Raw genomic sequence first — 20,211 nt, 5'->3', positions numbered from 1 at the left:
ATTGTGTGCGTGGTGCCTGTGTGTACGTTGAATGTGTGCATGTATATGATGCGTGTGCGCCCCTGTGCGTGCACGTGTGATTGCTTGTGTGTGCGCGTGTGGTGCCCGTGTGCACGTGATGTGTGCCTGCGTGTGATGCGTGTGCACTCCCGTGCATGCACACGTGATTGTGTGCTTGAGTGTGTGCACGTGGCGCCCATGTGCCCATGAGATGTGTGCATGCCTGTGATGTGTGGGGTGTGTGCATGGGCATACTTGTGCGCACAGGGGGGCTGGGCAGATATTCTTTTTTTTTTTTTTAATATTTTTTTCAACGTTTATTTATTTTTGGGACAGAAAGAGACAGAGCATGAACGGGGGAGGGGCAGAGAGAGAGCGAGACACAGAATCAGAAACAGGCTCCAGGCTCTGAGCCATCAGCCCAGAGCCCGACGCGGGGCTCGAACTCACGGACCGCGAGATCGTGACCTGGCTGAAGTCGGACGCTTAACCGACTGCGCCACCCAGGCGCCCCTGGGCAGATATTCTTGAGGTCTTCTTGAGGGTTAATGGATGGGGTAGTTTGAGTAGGATCGGGAAGACCTTTGAGGATGTTGGTGGTGACCTGGGGAGGCCATGTGCAGAGGGTGAGTGAGGTGTGTGTGGGACCAGGAAAGTAGTTGGGCCTCCTGCTGCCAGGTGGATGGAGGTGAGCACAGAAGGGAGGATTTGGGGCTGACTTGAGCTTAGTTTGAGCACTGATGAGCTGGGGCGATTGACAGATGGAGTCCCCGGGGAAGGTGGGTTTGGAGGACGTCTGGAGGTTGGTTTTAGGCACGTTAATGTCCCCTGTGATAGCCAGGGTTCTCTACTAAGTCATTTCTGGGGGCAGAAATTAGCCGAGTAGCTACTGGGACCTTGGGTTCTCCTGTGAAAGGACACGAGGTCTTGGTTGGAAGATCAAACCACTAGAGAAGATAACTCCCAGTTGTGACTGCAGGTAATTAGTGGGTGACCCATTTGAACCACCTTGGAGGACTCATGGGTACGTGGTATTTTAAAGTAATCCATACACTTGGGGCAGCAGTGCAGAGGAGAGCGGCTGCCTTCGGTCCCTCGTTCCCAGGGCCTCTGCAGGGCCCCTGCTCGTAGTGGTTGCCGTGGCTCCTCCCAGAGAGGTCTGCATGTGTGAGCCCCTCTGACCCCTCTCTTCACACCGATGAAGGCTTACAAGGCACACTGAACTCTCACCTCGACATAGCGTGGTTTCAGAGACATGAGCGTCTGCGTGGTCCTTGCTGGTGGCTCATCTTGTAGACGGCCCCGGTCTCCAGCCTGCTGCCGGGCGTTTGTCCGGGCATTGCTGTATCTCCTTGTCCACATGCGAGTATCCCCAGATCCAGGATCAGTGGTCTGATGGGTCTCTGATGGCCACTTGGTTTTGATAGCTCTTGTCCTCCATGGAAGGTGTTTGACATTGAATCCCTGCCAATATCACATGACAGGAGCTGCCCTCTGCTCCTCCTCCAGAACCTCAGGGGAGCAAGCCTGACCTTGGCGCGAGCCTCTGACTGGGTTGCATGATCCCTGAGCGTGGGAGGCCCCAGGAAGCTAAGGTCAGCATATGCATGGTCGGGGTATCAGATGCCAGCATTCAGATTCAAGCAGGAAAGCGGTATTATCCCAAGGACGCAGGAAGGCAAGAACCCGCACTTCCTTTCCCTGGCCTGGCCCCTGGATGAGGGAGGATCCCAGCCGCCTGCTAGATCCCCCGTTGGCCAGCATGTGGGGTGTGCACACGAGTCAGCCACCTGGGACACGTTGGGAAGCCATTTCAGCCGTATCGAGACTGCACACGGGTTTCTGGAGGGGAGGGTGTTATGCTCTGGTTCTGTAGACTTTCTGTACAGGAAATTTGGAGCTTACAGACCGGGGGGGAAGGTGGGAGGCTCAAGGACCTGGATTTGTACTGGACCAGGTCTGGAACGGTTTCCAGAACAATACGGAACTGACCCACTGAGGCACCTTTTCCTCATGCTCCCTCTGGAGGTGGGGGCAAAGGAGTTCCCAGAGCTCTCGGCCCACGGCCACACACGTGGAGCTGCTGACAAGCTGCCCAGAGCTTTGGCCCAGGATGAGGGGTTCGTGTCAAGAAGTCACCACTGTCCACGGCTCCAAGTTGGAGGCAACCCACCACTGGGCCTCCCTTGCAGGGGAGACCCAAGTTCTACAGCCCTGCTGTCAGGTAGCAAGTACGGCCAGGAGCAGCGGGAGGGACGTGGTCACCTCCCTTCCACCTCCAGTGTCACACAGATGCGGCAACAGAAGGGGGCTAACTCCGCCGGGACTCTGGCAGTGGGGGATTGTGGCAGGTACGTTGTAAGTTTCCAGCCTCACCAAGCAGGAGAGCCTTCTGAAGGTTAAAAGAGCCAGTCCCCGGGGCGCCTGGGTGGCTCAGTCAGTTAAGCGTCGGACTTCGACTCAGGTCATGATCTCACAGTTTGTGAGTTGGAGCCCCGCGTGGGGCTCTGTGCTGACAGCTCAAAGCCTGGAGCCCTCTTCGGATTCTGTGTCTCCCTCTCTCTATTCCTCCCCGACTATTGCTCTCTCTCTCTCTCAAAAATAAATAAATGTAAAAATAAATAAAAACTAAAAAAAAAAAAAAAAAAGAGCCAGTCCGCACCCAGGCAATTCAATCTGAGGAAGCTGTTCTTTTCCATGTGATTCTGGAACAACTGGTAAGTGCAGCTGCCCACTCTTGTCTCCTTTTTGTTATTTTTTAAATATTTATTTTGAGAGAGAGCAGGGGAGGGTCTGCGAGAGAGAAACAGAGAATCCCAAGCAGGCTTTGTACTGTCAGCACAGAGCCCGACACGGGGCTCGAACTCATGAACCATGAGATCATGACCCAAGCTGAAAAGTCGGACACTCAACCGACTGAGCCGCTCAGATGCCCCTCGTCTCCTTTTTATAGCCAGATTTTAGTTTTGTTTCTTCTAAGGATTTTTAGTTTAACACCAGAGGGCCTTTGCACCTGCACTTTGCCCAGGCACTTTACTGCTTTGGCCTTCATTTTTGTAAATGAATTTTTTATTGAGATATAATTCACATACCATACATGCATCCTTTCAAAGTACACAGTTCAGTAGTTTTTAGTAAATTCACAAAATTGTGCAACCATCGGCGCTACTTAATTTCACATTTTCATCACCCCCAAAAGGAAATCGCACGGCCGGTTGCAGTCACCCCCCACCGCCTCTCCTCAGCCTGCCGCCACCACTAACCTACTTTTCACCTCTGTGGATTTTCCCGTTCTGCACATGGAAAAAAATTTTTTTAATGTTTATTCTTGAGAGAGAAAGAGAGCACAAGCAGGGGTGGGACAGAGAGAGAGACACAGAATCTGATGCAGGCTCCAGGCTCCAGACGACAGCACAGAGCCCAAGGTGGGGTTTGAACCCACAAACCGTGAGATCATGACCTGAGCCGAAGTCGGATGCTTAACTGACTGAGCCACCCAGGCACCTCTGCACATTTTATATCAATGGAATTACACGATATGTGGCCTTCCACGTCTAGATTCTTTCGCTGGGTACTGCTTTCAAGGCTCATCTATGTTGTAGCAGGTGTGCTAGACATCTGCTCCCTTTAATTGGCTGAGTAACAATCCATTGTATGGACACGGCCACATCTTATCCATTCATTTGGGTTGTTTCCATTTCTTGGCTGTAGTGAGTAACACTAAGAGTATTTGTGTGCATGTTTTCGTGTGGACATGTGTTGTTAACTTTCTTGGCTATATGCTAAGGGAGTGGAACAGCTGGGTCATATGTCAGCTCTGTCTTTAACTTGGAGGGGTGCCAAACTGTCTTCCCCAGAAGCCGTATCATTTGAGATCCCCGCCAGCAGCGTCCGAGGGTCCCAATTTCTGCGCATCCTCGCCAGCACTTACTTTTTCCAGGTCGTCTTAGCAAAAGAAGGGGTTTTGGTCTGGATGATGTTGAGCGAGGAGTCTGTTCTTTTGAGACATATCCACTCAAGTCTTTCGCCTGCTTAAAACTCCTTTGTCCCGGGATGCCTGGCTGGCTCCGGTCCTGGTCTCGGGGTTGTGGGTTGGAGCCCCTCAGTGGGTGCAGAACTTAGTTAAAAATAAACTATGTTAGCTAACTTGACAATAAATTACATTAAAAAAAATGGTATGAGACACAGATGTAGTCAATAAGCTAATTAAAATGCAAAGAAAGAAGAAACTTTAAATTTTTTTTTAAGTTCAATTTTTTGAGAGAGAGAGAGAGACAGAGAGAGAGAGAGAGAGAGAGAGAGAGAGAGAGAGAATCCCAAGCAGCTGTCAGTGCGGAGCCAGACGGAGGGCTCAATCTCACGACCATGAGATCACAACCTGAACGGAAATCAAGAGTCGGGGTGTCAACCCACCGAGCCATCCAGGTGCCCCACAAACAAGCTCTTTAAAAGTCGTTTGTTTGTTGATTGCTTGAGTTGTGAGCTCCCTGTCTGTTTTGGATCCAACTCGCTTATCAGCTGTATGCTTTGCAAATATTCTGACCCCTGCGATGTGGCGTCCCTTCTCAACAGCCTGTGGAAGCGCCAGCGTCTTGGTTCTCACGACGCGGGGTCTGGGGACGCGGCTCTAGCTCCGCCCACCCTCGGGGGCCGAAGCTACGGCTGTGCCCTCCGCCACGCCGGTCCGCCAACGGCCCGTCGGCCCGCCCCTCTCCCGACCGCTCTAGCCCTCTGGCCGTCTCGTCGCCTCCCTCCGTGCGACGTCACTTCCGGCTCGCCGTAGCGGGCGCGCCGCCGCTTCCTCCTCCCGCGGTCCCGGATGCGCCTAGCGGAGCGGCGCCGCCTCGACCGCCGCCCCCAGGCCTCAGCCGGACGCGGCCGGAGTGCGGTCCAGCCTCGGGTAGGTGAGGCCGCGGCGTGACCGGGAACGGTGGGGGTCGGGGTCGGGAGTCTTGCGGTTCGCGCCCGGCCTTCTTAGAGCCCTCCCCCGCCAGGGGCGTGTAGTCGGGGGCGCGCCGGGGTTGGGGGGAGCTGCCGGGAGTTGGGGGGCGCTGGCGCGGGGGCGCCGGGGGTGGAGGTGGCACTGGTTTGGCGCAGAGACGCGATACGCGGAGACGGGATCGCCGGGGGAGGGGCGCCGGGAGTCGGGCCTGGCGGGGGTGTGTGAGGGTGGCCGGGGCTGCGTGAGGGAGCGTTGGTGCGGCGCGGAGACGCGGCCCGCGGTGACGGGGCGCCGGGGTGGGTGGGGGGCGCTGGCGCGGCGCAGAGATGGGGCCCGCGGTGACGGGGCGCCGGGGAGGGGGTGGGGAGGGGGCGCAGAGGCGGGTGGTGGCGCTGGCGCAGGGAGGTGGCCCGCCGTGGTGGGGCGCTGGTGCAAAGATGCGGCCTGAGGTGACTGGGCGCCCGGGCGAGTTGGGGGGCGCCGGCGCAGAGATGTGGCCCGCCGTGATGGGGCGCCAGGGCGAATTAGGGGGCGCTGGCGCAGAGACGGCGCCCGCGCTGACGGGGCGCCCGGGTGGGTGGGGGACGCCGTGAGGGTGGAGGAGGCACTGGCGCGGCTCAGAGACCCGGGTGCCAGGCGGGGCGGCTCTCCAACCCTCACTGCAGGCAGGCCGCGGGGTCTCGCGTGGTCTCAGTTAGCTGTCGGCTTGGCTCGATTTTTGTTTGGTTCTGGAGTCTCCACGTCCGACATACTCAACAAGCATAGGCATTCCCCGGTGCACAGGTCCTCCTGCGCGAGGCGTCCCTCCTTCACGGATGTGGGAACAGGTGCAGAGGGAAAGTGACTTGTTCGAGTCCTTCTGTGGGGGACACCCGGGCCGATGCAAACCCAGCTCGTTTGGACGCGGCTGCGCGCTGCGCACTAGCGTAGTCGGAATGTTCGAGGCTCCACTGTGTAGCCAGCCCACTTGCGCTCCTCAGATGGCTCAGCCTTCTTACCGCCAGGCCTTTGCGCTGGTTGTCCCCTGTGCCTGAGCACTTTTCCACAGAGATCTGGAGCCCTCCGTCTCGACTCAGATGTCACCTGATCAGTAGAGAAGAAGGGTACAGCCAATGCTAGTGGGTGCCCATCCCTGCTGTTGTAGGTGTTTGAGTCTTTCTGTATTTTCTGATTGGTTTTTGAAGTGATACATGGCAATAGAATGGTTTTGGTAACTTTTTTGAGTGGAGCCAATAAAACAAATATGCTCTCTGAACGGTTGCAGCAAATGTAAAAATATATTTTGAAACTGAATTATTCTGCCACCTAAAGATAAGCACAATTGATGTTTTTTTAATGGCACTTTGTTCTGTCCGTGTAATTTTTTTTAGTAAGATTGTATAATGCAATTTTATGTGCTTTTATAAACACAGGGTGATGACACAGTGTTCCCTCCCGTGCTCGCTGCTGGTTTCGCTGTAGTGTTCACGGGCCGTTATTTGCTCTCTCGTGTCGGATGCACCCTGGCTTGTGTGCTCTAGGCCACGGCTCTGATGTTGTCTTGTCTTGAGTTTATCTTCGCTCCGGCGTATTTTGTCACGATATACAAATCTTCCAGCCACCGTTTCTAGGTCTTAGTTTCCTCTTACGCCAGATTTAGAAAAAATGCTGTCCTTCCTGTCACCATTTTCTCTCCTCATTTGTCTTGAACCAAGTTCACTGAAGCTTTTGGTCCCACCTCTCCTCTGAAAGCACTCCTGTTGGGGTCACCCGAGCTGTTGCGTTGCCAAGGCCCCTGTGGACAGCCTTTGACCCGGCTGCCCTTGGCTTCCTCCAAACTCTGTCTCCTGGTGGCGCTGAGACGCCACCCTGCTGGTTCTCCTACCTGGCGGGGCGCCGCCTCCAGTCGCTCTGCTGGCTCCTTCCCATCTGCCTCGTTTTAAATGTTGTAACGCCTCAGGGCAGTCCCCAGGCCTCCTCGCTGGTCTGTACGGCCAGGCGATCCCTGTGTCACGGCTGTAGGTCCCACGCCAGCGTCTCCTGAACGTGGAGGTCCTGCCTGGATCTTCCCGAGCCGAGTTCCACGCCACACTTGCACTTGGGTGGAACCTGCCGCTGACACGCTGTGGCGTTTCATTTGGAGGCAGCTCCACATTTGTGGTTCCTCAGCTCAGGCCTCTGGCGTGATTTGTTTCTCTTGCACATCCTAAATGCGATCTGTCAGCACTTGCAAAGTAGAATTCAAACCTGGCTGCCCCTCACTGCCTTCTTGGCCACAGTCCCCCGTCTCTTACCTGGGTTATTCTCCTCCCTGCTTTACCTGCTCACCTGAGCTGTTCTGCACTGCAATTTCAGCAAAGCAGCTGGGCGACGTTTTTACTTATTTATTTTTTTTATGTTTATTTAACTTAATTTTAATTTTTTTTAATGTTTATTTTTGAGAAAGGGACAGACAGACAGACAGACAGAGGGGGAGGGGCAGTTAGACAGGGAGACACAGATTCTGAAACCGGCTCCAGGCTCCGAGCTGTCAGCACAGAGCCCGACGCGGGGCTCTCACTCGTGAACCAGAAGATCGTGACCTGAGCCGAAGTCGGGCATTTAACCGACTAAGCCACCCAGGTGCCCCTGTTTATTTATTTTAGAGAGAGAGAGAACGCGCACGTGCTGTGAGAGAGAGAATCCCAAGCAGGCTCCACGCTTTCAGTGAAGAGCCGGCCACAGGGCTCAGACTCATGAACCGAGAGATCATGACCCGAGCCAGAGTCCAGCGCTTCACCGACCGGGCCACCCAGGCTCCCTGAGTGACGTTTTAAAAACAAATCAGGGGCGACTGGGTGGCCCGGTCGGTGAAGCATTGGACTCCGGCTCGGGTCATGATCTCTTGGTTGGTGAGTTCGAGCCCCGCTCACATCGGGCTCTCTGTTGGCAGTGTGGAGCCTGCTTGGATCCGCCATCGTCCTCTCTCTGCCCCTCCCCTGCTCACGTGTGCCGTCTCTGTGTCTCTCTCTCAAAAATAAACATCAAGACAAGACAAAACAGGAGTCAGACGGTGCATCTCTTTTCTTGAAGCTCTCCGTGGTTTCCCGTCTCCCTCAGGAAAAAAATCCAGAAGTTCTCCGGGCAGTTTATGAAGTACCTGGTGACCAGGTCCTTACTGCTACTTCATGTCCCCCGCACCTTACTCCTTGTCCCCTGGCCCAGCCACACCTGGCTCCGGACCCGGGCGTGCCCTGGCCCTGTGTGGAACGTCGGGCCCTTATGTGGTCTGACTCTTTCTTTTCAGAAGCCCCTCTTCAGACAGGCTTCTGTGGGACTCCGCACCTTGCCCACGTCACTCGCTGTCTCTGTCCCTTACCTTGCCACAGATTTGCTGTTGCGCTTGTCTGCCCGCTACAGCTTTGCGTGTCGCCGGTCCCCCTTCTGGGGGCAGGAACGACACTGTGTTCACTCTTGTACCCCCGGTGATTCAGATAGTGTTTGGAGTAAGTGTGTAATAAATATTTATTGAGTAAACATATTAATGAACAAATTTTTCTCTAAAGCAGGAGGATTTGGCAGGAACTAGGCATACGGGGGTAACGAAGGATTCCAGGGGATGCCGAGGAATAGAATTCACATGCTCAGAAGAGGGAAACTGGCTCTTCCAAGAGGGACAGACACACGCAGGAGGTGACGCTTGATGCAGGGAGAGAGGAGGGGGAGAGAGTCAGGTGGGAGGTGGCGGGGCTTGGGGCGTTCAAGGAGAGAGTCTGTCACCTGACCCTGCGTTCAACTGAGGTTGAATGTCCGGCCGCCCGTGGCGTCGTCCGTGGGGCCTGTTCTGTGTGCGGGAAGTGAATTCTCTCTGTCCAGCCCCCTGCCCCCGTTTTTATGTCCCTGCTCTTGCACGGGAGGGAAGCTTTCCTTCTCTGTCAGGGGGTTTGTGGCTGCCCAGCGGGGCCTCTGGGGTCCGCCACTCGTCCGGCTCTTCCGGTGCCCGAGGCTCTGCAGTCCCAGAGACGGGGTCTCGCCTGGCCTGTTTCCTTCCTCAGGTTTTGGCTGCAGCTGCAAGAGGCAGCCGAGCCTTTTTACAGGTGGGAGAGCAGCATGTTCCTCAGGGAGCCTGGCTCTGCTCCTCAGCCTCCTGGAGAGGGACTGGGTGCCCGCTGCCTTCAGGGGCCGAGGTCTGGGCCTCAAGTGTTTTCTTCTGGGCTGAGTGTCCTTCCGGCCTGTATTCTCAGCCCCGCCCACTGTGATTGCTGCTTTATTTCTGGTCAGTGGAAACTTTTGGTGCATTAGGGTAGAAATACATTTTTAAAATCACTTATGTACTGAGCGGGAGGGAAGGTCTTCGCATAACCTCACGGCCATTTCACTTGGCTTTCTGAGAATTTTGACAGATGTGGTGTCGTTTCCATAATAGTCAGGAGCCACAACAATGTCTTCACCCCAGACAGGTCCCCAGCGCTGCCAGCCTACCCAGCTCCTCCCGCCAGCCCTCGGCAGCCACTGATGTCTGTCCTTCCTGGGCTGGCAGTGTGGACGCTCTCGAGTCTGGCTTCTCTCTTGGCGCGTCGTGCGTCTGCGCTTCATCCGGGTTCTGCCTGTCCCAGAGCTGCTTTCCTCCGTTGCTGAGTGGTGTGGCCGCACTTGAGCCACTCCCCTGCTGAAGGGTGTTCGGGTTGCGGCTAGTCCTCTAGTACAGGCAGTGCGTGAGTAATTCACGTTGTGTGACGTTCACGCGGCACGGAAGCTCTCGCGGGTTGACAGAGTTCCCCTTCGCTCTTTCTCCCCGTTCTCGACGTCCTCCCCAGAACGAACTGATTGGGTGTCCGTTCCTCCGGGTTTCCTTCTGTGCATTAGAAGCGGGATCACGGTATACCTGAGGGCGGTGTTTCTCACAAGGGACTGAAAATGGGTGCTTGGGAGGAGGGTGAAAAAAATACTGGGACAGTGGTTTAGGCCTCACATAGGGTCAGGCGCTTCAGTGGATATGTGCTGTGGCCGCGGGATTAAAATTTCACGGGGTGTGGGGGGATTCGGAGAGAAATGTCTAAGCAGGGCCTTCAGGGGCTGTGGGTAAAAGATTGAGAAACGACGGCCGTACGGTGAGGCGGGGGCTCGCGCCTTTGTGACTTGTGAGGGGAAGGACTTCTTCAGTTTGTCTGGACTTTTCCTCTCAAGCTGAGCTGGATCCTGTCTGCCTGGGGAGCTCGGAGCTCTGTGCTCCGTCAGGTGAAGGACCTCCGCCACTGCCATGCCTGGAGACCCTTGGCGTCCTGGCCTGTTAAGTTAGAAGGGACATGGAGGTCTCGGTCCCCGTTTCCGCGCTGTGGCACTGCGACACGACCCAGGGAATGCCACGTTGTTTTAAAACGCTGTTTAGCCTGCTTTATGACATTTGGAATTCACGTACCTTAGGAATGAGTATGGAGCCTTCATCATCGGCTCTGATCAGGGCCAGAAAGAGTGAACGCTTTGTTAGTGTCTGGGACTCCGGTTACAGCCCTTGATTTTTTCCTGTAATATTTTACTGTGAAAATTTCAAAGAAACACGGACGCTGAGAGGATTATACAGTAAACTACCAACATACCCATGACCTAGTTTCTGTTAACATTTTTCTGTGTGTGCTTTGTCACTCGTCCGTCCATCCATCTGCCTTTTAAAGTTTTGGGAAACATTTCAAGGGAAATAAAAGCAGTGTCTACTATATTTAAGCCTCACCCCCTCCTTTTTTTTTTTTTTTTTTTTAAGCTTCCCCAGTGTTGCCTGTTATATCCTTTGTTTTTGTTTTTTTTATATTTATTTTTAAGAGAGAGCGCAAGCAGGGGAGGGGGAGAGAGAGAGAGAGAGAGAGAGAGAATATCTGAAGCAGGATCCAGGCTGTGAGCTATTTGGCGCAGTCTGACATGGGGCTCGAACCCATGAACCGTGAGATCATGACCTGAGCCGAAGTTGGATGCTGAACTGAGCCACCCAGGTGCCCCCCGCCCCCGCCTTGTTTTTGGTGTTTACCAGGTTACTTAGGGGAGTACTAGCCACCTGCTAAAAAGCACTTTTCCTGGGGGAGCAGGGGGCACTCTCTGCAGAAGGACATTATGGAGCATGGCAGTGCTTTCTTGGGAGAAGAGGGAGGTTTCACGTGGCTGCAAATGGGTGTTTGTGGAAGGTCCTTGTGGCATAGCTGCTGCTACCGTGGGTTGGGGTTCGGTCTCCATCCTGGCCCTGGCTCTCCTTAAGCTGCTTCCTCACAGAACTGCAATGTGGTGGTGCTTGGATCTCCCAGGCCTCAGATCCGATCTGGCTCGCACCGAAGGAGTTCCTGTCCCGACCTGTGGGGGCACAGCTCACCCGGAGCCCCAGCATCCTTCTTCACCCGGTCTTTTTTTTTCTCTTTAATTCTTTTTTTTTTTTTTTTTTTCTCATATTTACTTAGAGACAGAGAGAGAGAAAGAGAATCCCAAGCAGGCTAGCATTGTCAGTGCAGAGCCTGACTCAGGGCTTGAACTCACGAATGGTGAGATCATGACCTGAGCCAAGATCAAGAGTCAGACACTTAACCGACTGAGCCCCCCCCCAGGCAACCCCCACCCTAGTCTTTCTTTTTTTTTCCTTTTTAAGTTTATGTATTTTTTTAAAAATTTTTTTTTTCAACATTTATTTATTTTTGGGACAGAGAGAGACAGAGCATGAACAGGGGAGGGGCAGAGAGAGAGGGAGACACAGAATCGGAAACAGGCTCCAGGCTCTGAGCCATCAGCCCAGAGCCTGACGCGGGGCTCGAACTCACGGACCGCGAGATCGTGACCTGGCTGAAGTCGGACGCTTAACTGACTGCCACCCAGGCGCCCCCAAAATTTTAATGTTTATTTAGTTTTGAGAGAGAAACAGAGACAGAGTGTGAGCTGGGGAGGGGCAGAGAGAGAGAGGGAGACACAGAATCCGAAGCAGGCTCCAGACTCCTAGCTGTCAGCACAGAGCCTGACACGGGGCTCAAACTCACAAACTATGAGATCACAGCCTGAAAGTCAGGCGCTCAACCGACTGAGCCACCTAGGCGCCTAGGCGCCCCTCACCCTGCTCTTTTTTTTTTTTTTTTTTAATGTTTATTTATTTTTGAGACAGAGACAGAGCATGAACAGGGGAGAGTCAGAGAGAGGGAGACACAGAATCCGAAACAGGCTCCAGGCTCCAGGCTCCGAGCTGTCAGCACAGGGCCCGACGTGGGGCTCAAACTCACGGACTGCGAGATGGTGACCTGAGCCGAAGTCGGACGCTTAACTGACTGAGCCACCCAGGCGCCCCTCACCCTGCTGTTTCTTAACCCACTTGTGGCTGCCTGCTCGGCTCCCCCCCCCACCCCCCCCCTCCCGCTGGTTTTTAGGAGTGGGGGTTGGGTGCACATCAGCTTCTCTGTTTGTAGAGAGGCTGCGGTGAAAGGAGCAGCTTTAGTTAATCTTTATTGCCTCGATTTGTTTTTATTCTCAACGTTAACCTTAGTTTGAAATTCAAATAGTATTAAGTGAAGGTCTGACTACTCTTTCAAAGATGGATAAGGTTAAAACAGTCAGGAGCCCCTGTCCTAAAATCTCCTAGCCCTTTAACCCTTTGTCTTCTGTGGAGGCTGCTGCCTGCTTGCTGGTGTTGCGTGTCATCGTGTCCTGCCCCCCTGCCCCTAGGGTCCTCCATTCTTCAAGGGTGTCCTTGCTTGTGGGCCATTTCGGTAGCAGAACTAGATGTGTTTTAAGGGGAAAAGCCGTGTTTATACTGACTCCTGGTTCTCGTCCAGCAGCACGGAGTTGTTCCATTGTCCCCTGCCTTCCCTTTTCCATTGGTGACTGCGTTGTCCTTTCTAGAGTTCCATTGTTGTTTCTGTTTGTATTGGCTTTTAGGGAGTTCTTCGTCTTTGTTGATTTAATTTTGCTTTTTGAAGATGTGACTCTTTCGCATGATTCTGAAAATCAAAGTGATACAAGATGGTGTGCATAGGAGTGTCGTCTCTACTGCCTGTCACTCTGTCTACACCACCCTCGGCAGGTCATCAGCCTCCTTCATTTCTGGCTCATTCTTCACGGGTACCTGTTTTACATGAGCAGATGTTTATGGGACGTCAGTGCTTGTAGACTGTTGTAATGAACAGGACTAGGAAAGATGTTTTTCAAGAAAAAATTAGGTATGTACAGATATGTGTGTATCTGGGGGCTTTTTTTGGTAGGAGAACATGCAGGCAAGATGTATCTATATGTCTCTGTCTTTTCCTCGTGGGCAAGGGTAGTGTTTCACACGTGGTCTTTTGCACTTTGCTTATCTGACTCCGTGTTAGCCCTGCGTGAACGCACGAGAGCTTTCTCCTGCATTTGTGTGGCCGCGTGGTGCTGCACTAAATGGAGGGACCACATGGATTCAGCCCGTCTCTGAAACATGGATGGACGTGGAGTTTGGTCCTGATGTTTTGCGTTTACAAGTAAAACTTTGTGCGGGCGTGTGGATGTGTTTTTGTACGGGAGGTGGATATTCAGGGCAAAGCGGAGCGCCGGCCTCAGTGCGTGCACGGGCACGTGCAGGTGTGTGCAGCGGCTCCAGGCCCGTTTGGGGGTCCCACAGCTCCCCGTGGCCTCCCCCGCAGGCTCGCCGCCTGGCTTCTGAACTGTTCGGTCTGGTAGATGAGAAGTGACGCTTCGCCTCAATTTTAATTGCCATTTTTTGACTAGGAGCGATGATATACAGGTGAAATGTGCTTGAAAAATGCAGCTCCGTATCCCGGAGTTGTACCTGGTTTTACTGGATTTTCGTAATAGGAAATCTCGTCTCATAAGTAAGGGCTGGGAGCGAGTGAACGGAGTCAAACCTGTAGTCCACTACTTGTGAGCAGCCTCGGAGAGGTACTCCGTGTTTTGATGGATCTCAAGGGCCAAGTCTAGGCTCTGGTTTTTGCATTTGGAGTCTTGGACTGTCTTCTGACACCCTGTGTCTGCCGCTCTGGGTCCTCACAGCCCATAGGGGGCGGTGAGCATGCTCTGTGCGTGGAAACGGGTGGTGTTGCGGACGTTGAGAAACACTTCCCTGCAGGAACAGCAGTGCTCCCTGCGTGATGAATGGTGCCTGGCCCTGCTTTGGCCGGGGTGGGGCACCGTGACCATGGCAATAACACTGCGGAGCTACCCGAAGCGGGAGATGGCCCCGGCTGGATCTGGGGAAGTGTGGGGGCAGAGAGGGATGTGGGTTTGGGAAGGCAGCAAGGCTCATGGCTTGAGCTCCCGACCTGTTGAAGGGGAGGAAGAGGGGTTCTGATCCCTAGCTGCCCGGACTCTGGCTGATCCCGGATGGGAAGCTGGGAGTGAAGGGCGGGCAGCGGGAGCCGTTCCAGGCCTAAGCAAGCGGGCTCAGAGCAGCTGCTGTAAGTGTCCGGTCTCCCGGGCCCTCCACCCACCCTCTGAAGGGATCTGGCCCGGGCACCCCTGCCCTCCACTGATAACTGGGCCCAGGCAGTATTCCTTAGAGTGGCATCTTCCTGGTGTCCAGATGTGCCCCTTTATGATGTCATTGCCGCCCTGACAGAGCAGCAGCAGGCACAGATGGGCCTCTGGCTGGCACCGTCCTGCCGGTGGCACCGGTGAGTGTTGCGTGCACTGGTCTTGAGGGCTTGCACTCGTGGTCTAGCCTGGTGCCACTGACCTTGGCCTTCTCCTGAGCAGTGCCCACGTGGCGCATGCTTCAGGGTTGGCTCCAGCTCTTTCTGATGGACCTTGAAAGTAGACACAGACGCCGTAAAAAAAAAAAAAAAAATGTTGTTTTGCCATTGGTGGTAGCTTTGCTCTCCCTTGGGGTACCTGTGGCACATTTTGGGGTAAAGCTGCTTTATGTAAGCAGTTTCTTTACATTGTAGTCGATTGGCTTTATTTCTGTATCTTGACCATAAGCTCACTGAAGTCAGGATTCACTTTTTCAAAAAGCTGAGATGTAATTTACACGTAGCAAAGTTCACGCTTTAGCGCGTGGGCTCTGTGACTTGGGACAAACATGTTTGTGACCATCCTCACAAATCAAGTGGAGAAATGGATCCACACCCCCAAATTCCCTCCTCCTCCTCCTCTCGGGTCAGCTCCTGCCTCACCTGCAGCCCCCAGGGTCTGTCTAATCTCTGTCTCTTGGTTTTGCCCGTTCCAGGATATCACGTCATGTCAGTGATCTGCGGTACATGATCCTCGAGTCTGGCCGCTCCTTGGTGTCTCTCGACTGGTCCTGGTGTGGGCATGTCACTAGCTTGGTCCCTGCGTTGCTGAGGCTCCGCGTGTGGCTGCTCCAGTGCCGTGTGCCTTTGCCAGGTGAAGGTCAGTGTTTGTATTTGACATGTTTCACTGGATCACTGTGTAATTTATACTTTCAGCAGAGTGGTGGTTATGTTACATATTGGTGTCTCGCTGTTTTCACTTAACATGTTTGAACATTTTTCATTTTTCTTACAGTCTCCATCTAGAACTTGGACACTGGATATTTCTGGGTTTTTTTGTTTGTTTTTTTTTTTTTTTTTTTTACTGAATTTTACTGCAACGAATATTTTTACGCACAATTTATAAAAATAGGTCAGTTTTCTCAGGAGAGATTCCCAGAGATAGTATTACTGGGTCAAAGGTAATGGGGTCAGATGGGTTGCTTCTGCTTTCCCAGCACCATCGCCCACCCCGTTAGGCATGCTCTGGGCTCTGAGCCCTTTGAGATCTCCACTCCGTGTCCCCATCTGCCTCCCACACCCCCTAGCGGGTTGGCAGGGCGCCTGCTGTGGGATTTAACATCTCGGCCAAGTGGGCCTGGGAGATAGTTATTTCCATGCGTGTCGCATTCATTAGTAGTGAGGTTGGATGTTGTCCTTCCAGCTGCTTAAGTACATGTTTTTCTTTCGTGAACCTTTGTCCTTGATTCATTTTTCTGTGGGGTTTGAGTGTTTTTCAGTTTGCAGGAGTGCTTTCTGTGATACTGGTCGTAGTCCTTTGTTGTAATTACCCCAAATAGTCATGATTTTGATGATTTACTTTTGAGTTTTAAACATTTTTAAATTGCGTGTTTTCAAATCCATGTGTCTTTTCAGATACAACTTTACCGCGTTAAGTTTAGGGACTTGAATTCTCTTCAGAGCTTTAGTAAGTATTCACTTTTGTGTTCTTTACATATTTCCGTTTTGACTTTCCTACGTTTGGTAAAAAAAAAAACTTGGAACGTTAGCTTGTAAAGTGCTTCATTTATTTTGGTGAACGATTTGTGGTGACACTTTAAATGGGGTTTTCACCACGTGTCAGTGATCCGTTCCCCCTGACTCTTACCTTCCCCTGGTTTTGTGAGTGGCGAGACATAAGGGAGTCTGTTCCTGGCCTCTGTTTTCTTACTGCTCACTCTGGGGACGTGTTGTAGGGAAGTAACCGCAGCTGTGCTCCTGTGTGCGTGTTGACCCTGTAGTTCTGTCTTTGTGCCATTTCCGCCCTGGTCTTCGGTGCGTGCTTACGAGGACCAGGCGCAGAAGCTCGTTCTGAGAGCAGCAGGCATGCCTGAGGCCCCTCTGCGGGGCGCCCGTCGGGGGGGCTGCTCAAAGCCTTCCTCCCTGTGACCCTGATTTCCCGTGTAGACGCGTGCTGCTGCTGGCCTGTGATCGTTGGGCTCTGTCTTCAGAGGTGCCCGCCGAGCACAGAGTGCCGTTTCTGCTGTTTAAATAGGCCCTGATTTTCAGCTTCCTCAGCCTTTCCTCGTGTAGCCGTACGTTCTGTGGCTTCTGATTGCATGTATCCGTCTACTCCAGCCGGGGCCTGGGGCTGTGGGGCGCTCCACGCATATATGTATCTTTGTCAGCTTGATAACTTCTGGTTTATGATGTTTGCATCCCTACTTTCTGTGAGATGAGCTATGAGGACGAGAGGGCCAGCCCTCTTGCTCGTTTTGGGGGGCAGGGATGGAAGGAACACCCAAGAAGCAGGGAGCCAGGTGGGAATTTCAAACCATGGAAGGGTATTTCTGTGCCTGTGACCCTGCCACAGCAGGAAGCAGACAGCCGCGGGGGGCGGTGGGGGGGGGGTGGGAGCTGTGGGTGGCATCCTGTCCCTTGCGGACATAGACTCTCTAGCCGGGTCTGACTTGGGAGCACTTTGGGGTCCCACCTCACCACCTGCTCAGCCCTGTCCTGAGAGGTGACCCCCAGCGGGTGTCTTCCTCTCCCCCAGCACCTCCCTAGTTCTGTGCACAAAGCAGTTTTTGGGTGGGAGCCCTTTGAAGCCATCGTACCAGGCTCAGACAGTTTGCAAACTTCTGAGGGAGACTCTCCCCAAGCAAGGGCCCTAGTGCCCACCGTTCCCCTTCTCTCCCTGAGGTTTGAGGCATCTTTCTGTTTTGTCCTGGCTCCTGCAACAGGTCTGAGGCGAGGCTTTGGCCCTATGCCTGGGCCCTCTCTTTTAGGAGCTTAGAAGAGAGTGTCTGTCTGATACGTAGTGGGTGCTCTGTGTGCTGGCAGTTGATGTAGCCCAGAAGTTGGTGGGGGCTGGTGGGGTGTTCTGTTCTGGTTATGGGGTGATGGCAGCATACAGCCCGTGCCTCTTCTCGGCAGCGGTCATGCCTGCCAGTGAGCGGGGCGCCGTCCCTCCACCGTGTGTGGGAACAGAGAAGGGCCGCGAGGCGAGGGGAAGGCCTCTGGGAAGAAACGTACCCGTCACCAGTGCCAGTGCCGAGTTCAGATCCTGCTTGGCCTCGAGCTGGTGATGCCGGTTACCGTCCGTGGTAGCCGGTTGGGATCACCCACCTACAGCCAGGCTGTGCCCTGGCCCTGGGCACAACTGTGACCCCAAAGGACCTCTTCCTCGTCTGTGCTGAGGGACCTCGGCTCCAGTGCCGTCTCTTGCGTGGCTCGACAAGAATCTCAGACTCACTTGCGTCAGATGCCAGTGGGAGCATGCCTTCAGAGTCTCTCTCTGGTGCTGCTTAATGGTGCTCGTACTAAGTGCCGATCAGACGGTTACACTTGACTCAAGTAACTCGATTTTAACTTTGATTTTTTTCAGGAGAACCTTAAGTTGGATTAAAAAGGGGGGCGATAATGCACCATGGCAGCGGCCCTCAGAGCGTCCAGCACCAGCTGCAGAGGCCCCGGGCCTTCGCCAGCAGTGAAGAAGAGCAGCAGGCCCACCCAAATCCACCCCAGTCCCCGGCCACGCCCTTCGCGCCGTCGGCCAGCCCGTCCGCGCCTCAGTCGCCCGGCTACCAAGTGCAGCAGCTGATGAGTAGGAGTCCCGTGACCGGGCAGAACGTGAACCTCGCCCTTCAGAGCGTCGGACCAGTGGTGGGGGGAAACCCCCAGATCACGCTCGCCCCTCTGCCGCTCCCCAGCCCCACTTCTCCAGGTTTCCAGTTCAGCGCCCAGCAGAGGCGGTTTGAGCATGGCTCTCCGTCGTATATCCAGGTCACTTCGCCGCTGTCACAACAGGTGCAGACTCAGAGCCCCACCCAGCCCAGTCCCGGGCCGGGGCCGGGCCTGCAGAGCGTGCGGGCAGGCACCCCCGGCCCCGGCCTGGGCCTTTGTAGCAGCAGTCCCACCGGGGGCTTCGTGGACGCCAGCGTGCTGGTGAGGCAGATGAGCTTGAGCCCGTCCGGGGGCGGGCACTTTGTGTTTCAGGAGAGCTCGGGCCTCGCCCAGATGGCTCCGGGCACCCAGGTGCAGCTGCAGCACGCGGGGGCTCCCATCGCGGTCCGAGAACGGAGACTGTCACAGCCCCACGCGCAGTCCGGGGGCACCGTCCACCACCTGGGACCTCAGAGCCCTGCGGCCGCGGGCGCGGCCAGCCTGCAGCCCCTGGCCAGCCCCGGCCACATCACCACCGCGAGCTTGCCCCCCCAGATCAGCAGTATCATCCAGGGGCAGCTGGTCCCGCAGCAGGTGCTGCAGGGGCCGCCACTGACCAGACCCCTGCTGCCCGGGGTCGGGGTCGGGGTCGGGGGGGCTTCGGCCTTTGGGATGACGTCCCCGCCGCCCCCCACGAGCCCTTCCAGGACCACGGTGGCCCCGGGCCTCTCCAGCCTTCCTCTCACGTCTGCGGGGAGCGCGGGGGTGAGGAAGGCTCCCAAGAAGTTGGAGGAGATTCCCCCGGCCTCTCAGGAGCTGGCCCAGATGCGGAAGCAGTGCCTGGACTATCACTACAGAGAGATGGAGGTGTTGAAGGAGGCCTTCAAGGAGTACCTGATTGAGTTGTTCTTCTTGCAACACCTCCAAGGGAACATGATGGACTTCTTGGCTTTTAAGAAGAAGCATTATGCTCCGTTGCAAGCTTATCTTAGGCAGAATGATTTGGACCTGGAGGAGGAGGAGGAGGAGGATGAGGAGGAGGAGGAGGAGGAGGAAGAAAAGTCTGAGGTTATCAACGACGAGGTGAGAAATGGCAGCGTAACAATTAGAGGACCATGCTACGCAGATTTGAGTCTAGGTGACTGTTGTTGACACGTAACCTACGAGCCCGGGGTGTTTCTAGGATGTGGTCTCATCAGGATGTGATCCAGGAGTAGACCCGAAGACATATTTTGTTGTTTCCTGAGGGGGGGTGGGGGGCAGTTCTGGATGCTGGCAGGAAGATGCAGGGTGGCCCCGGGAGCACTGCCGGTCCAGAACTGAGCACTTTCATCCAGAGAAAGGTGGTCCCGTTTCCCGAGGGCTACCCTGGCACGACCCAGCCTTCCCCTGTGCTCGGCTGGTGGCATGGGTCTTGGCCGGCACTGAGGCTAGAGGTGTGGAGACTTTCTGGCTGCTTGTCAGGGTTTCACATTTTACTCCTATGGGCCCACCTGTTAAAAACCCCACACATGTGGTTTTTATTTTATTTAAAAAAAAATTTTTTTTTTTTTTTTTTAACATTTAGTTATTTTTGAGACAGAGACAGAGCATGAGCAGGGGAGGGTCAGAGAGAGAGGGAGACACAGAATCCGAAACAGGCTCCAGGCTCTGAGCTGTCAGCCCAGAGCCCGATGCGGGGCTTGAACTCATGGACCGCGAGATCATGACCTGAGCCAAAGTCGGACGCCCAACCGACTGAGCCACCCACGTGCCCCACATGTGGTTTTTAAAGAAGGGATTTGAATCACTAAGTTTTTATAGAATACCAGTCATGATTTTAAGTCACTAGGTATATTTGTGTGGTGCCTTCGTGATTAAAACACAGTTGTTCCAGCAAAAAAAGTGAGAGTTTTTCAATTTTTAGATGTAGTCTTCGTTTTGAGAAATTAAACAATTTTTTTTCAATGTTTATGTATTTTTGAGAGGAAGAGACAGAGTGTGAGTGGGAAA

At 54.3% G+C, this 20,211-nt stretch overlaps 1 protein-coding gene across 11 annotated transcripts in view; it reads left to right on the top strand.

The window, feature by feature from the left end:
• The first annotated feature begins 4,779 nt into the window (after positions 1–4,779).
• Positions 4,780–20,211, top strand: part of EP400 (E1A binding protein p400) — a 98,215-nt gene continuing 82,783 nt past the window's right edge. For 8 of the 11 annotated variants that reach the window (XM_047828496.1, XM_047828494.1, XM_047828493.1 and 5 more), the window contains exons 1-2: positions 15,072–15,235; positions 17,942–19,302. In XM_047828496.1, coding sequence (XP_047684452.1) covers positions 17,977–19,302 — 1,326 coding nt within the window. In that variant the 5' untranslated portion in view covers positions 15,072–15,235; positions 17,942–17,976. Of the gene's footprint in view, positions 4,901–15,071; positions 15,236–15,990; positions 16,043–17,941; positions 19,303–20,211 lie in introns of those variants that run through there. The other 3 variants (XM_047828486.1, XM_047828487.1, XM_047828488.1) reach the window with 3 other exon arrangements.

The sequence above is a fragment of the Prionailurus viverrinus genome, chromosome D3, assembly GCF_022837055.1.
Source record: "Prionailurus viverrinus isolate Anna chromosome D3, UM_Priviv_1.0, whole genome shotgun sequence".
In the NCBI taxonomy this organism is placed as follows: domain Eukaryota; kingdom Metazoa; phylum Chordata; class Mammalia; order Carnivora; family Felidae; genus Prionailurus; species Prionailurus viverrinus.
This window is presented reverse-complemented; position numbering and strand designations above follow the sequence as displayed.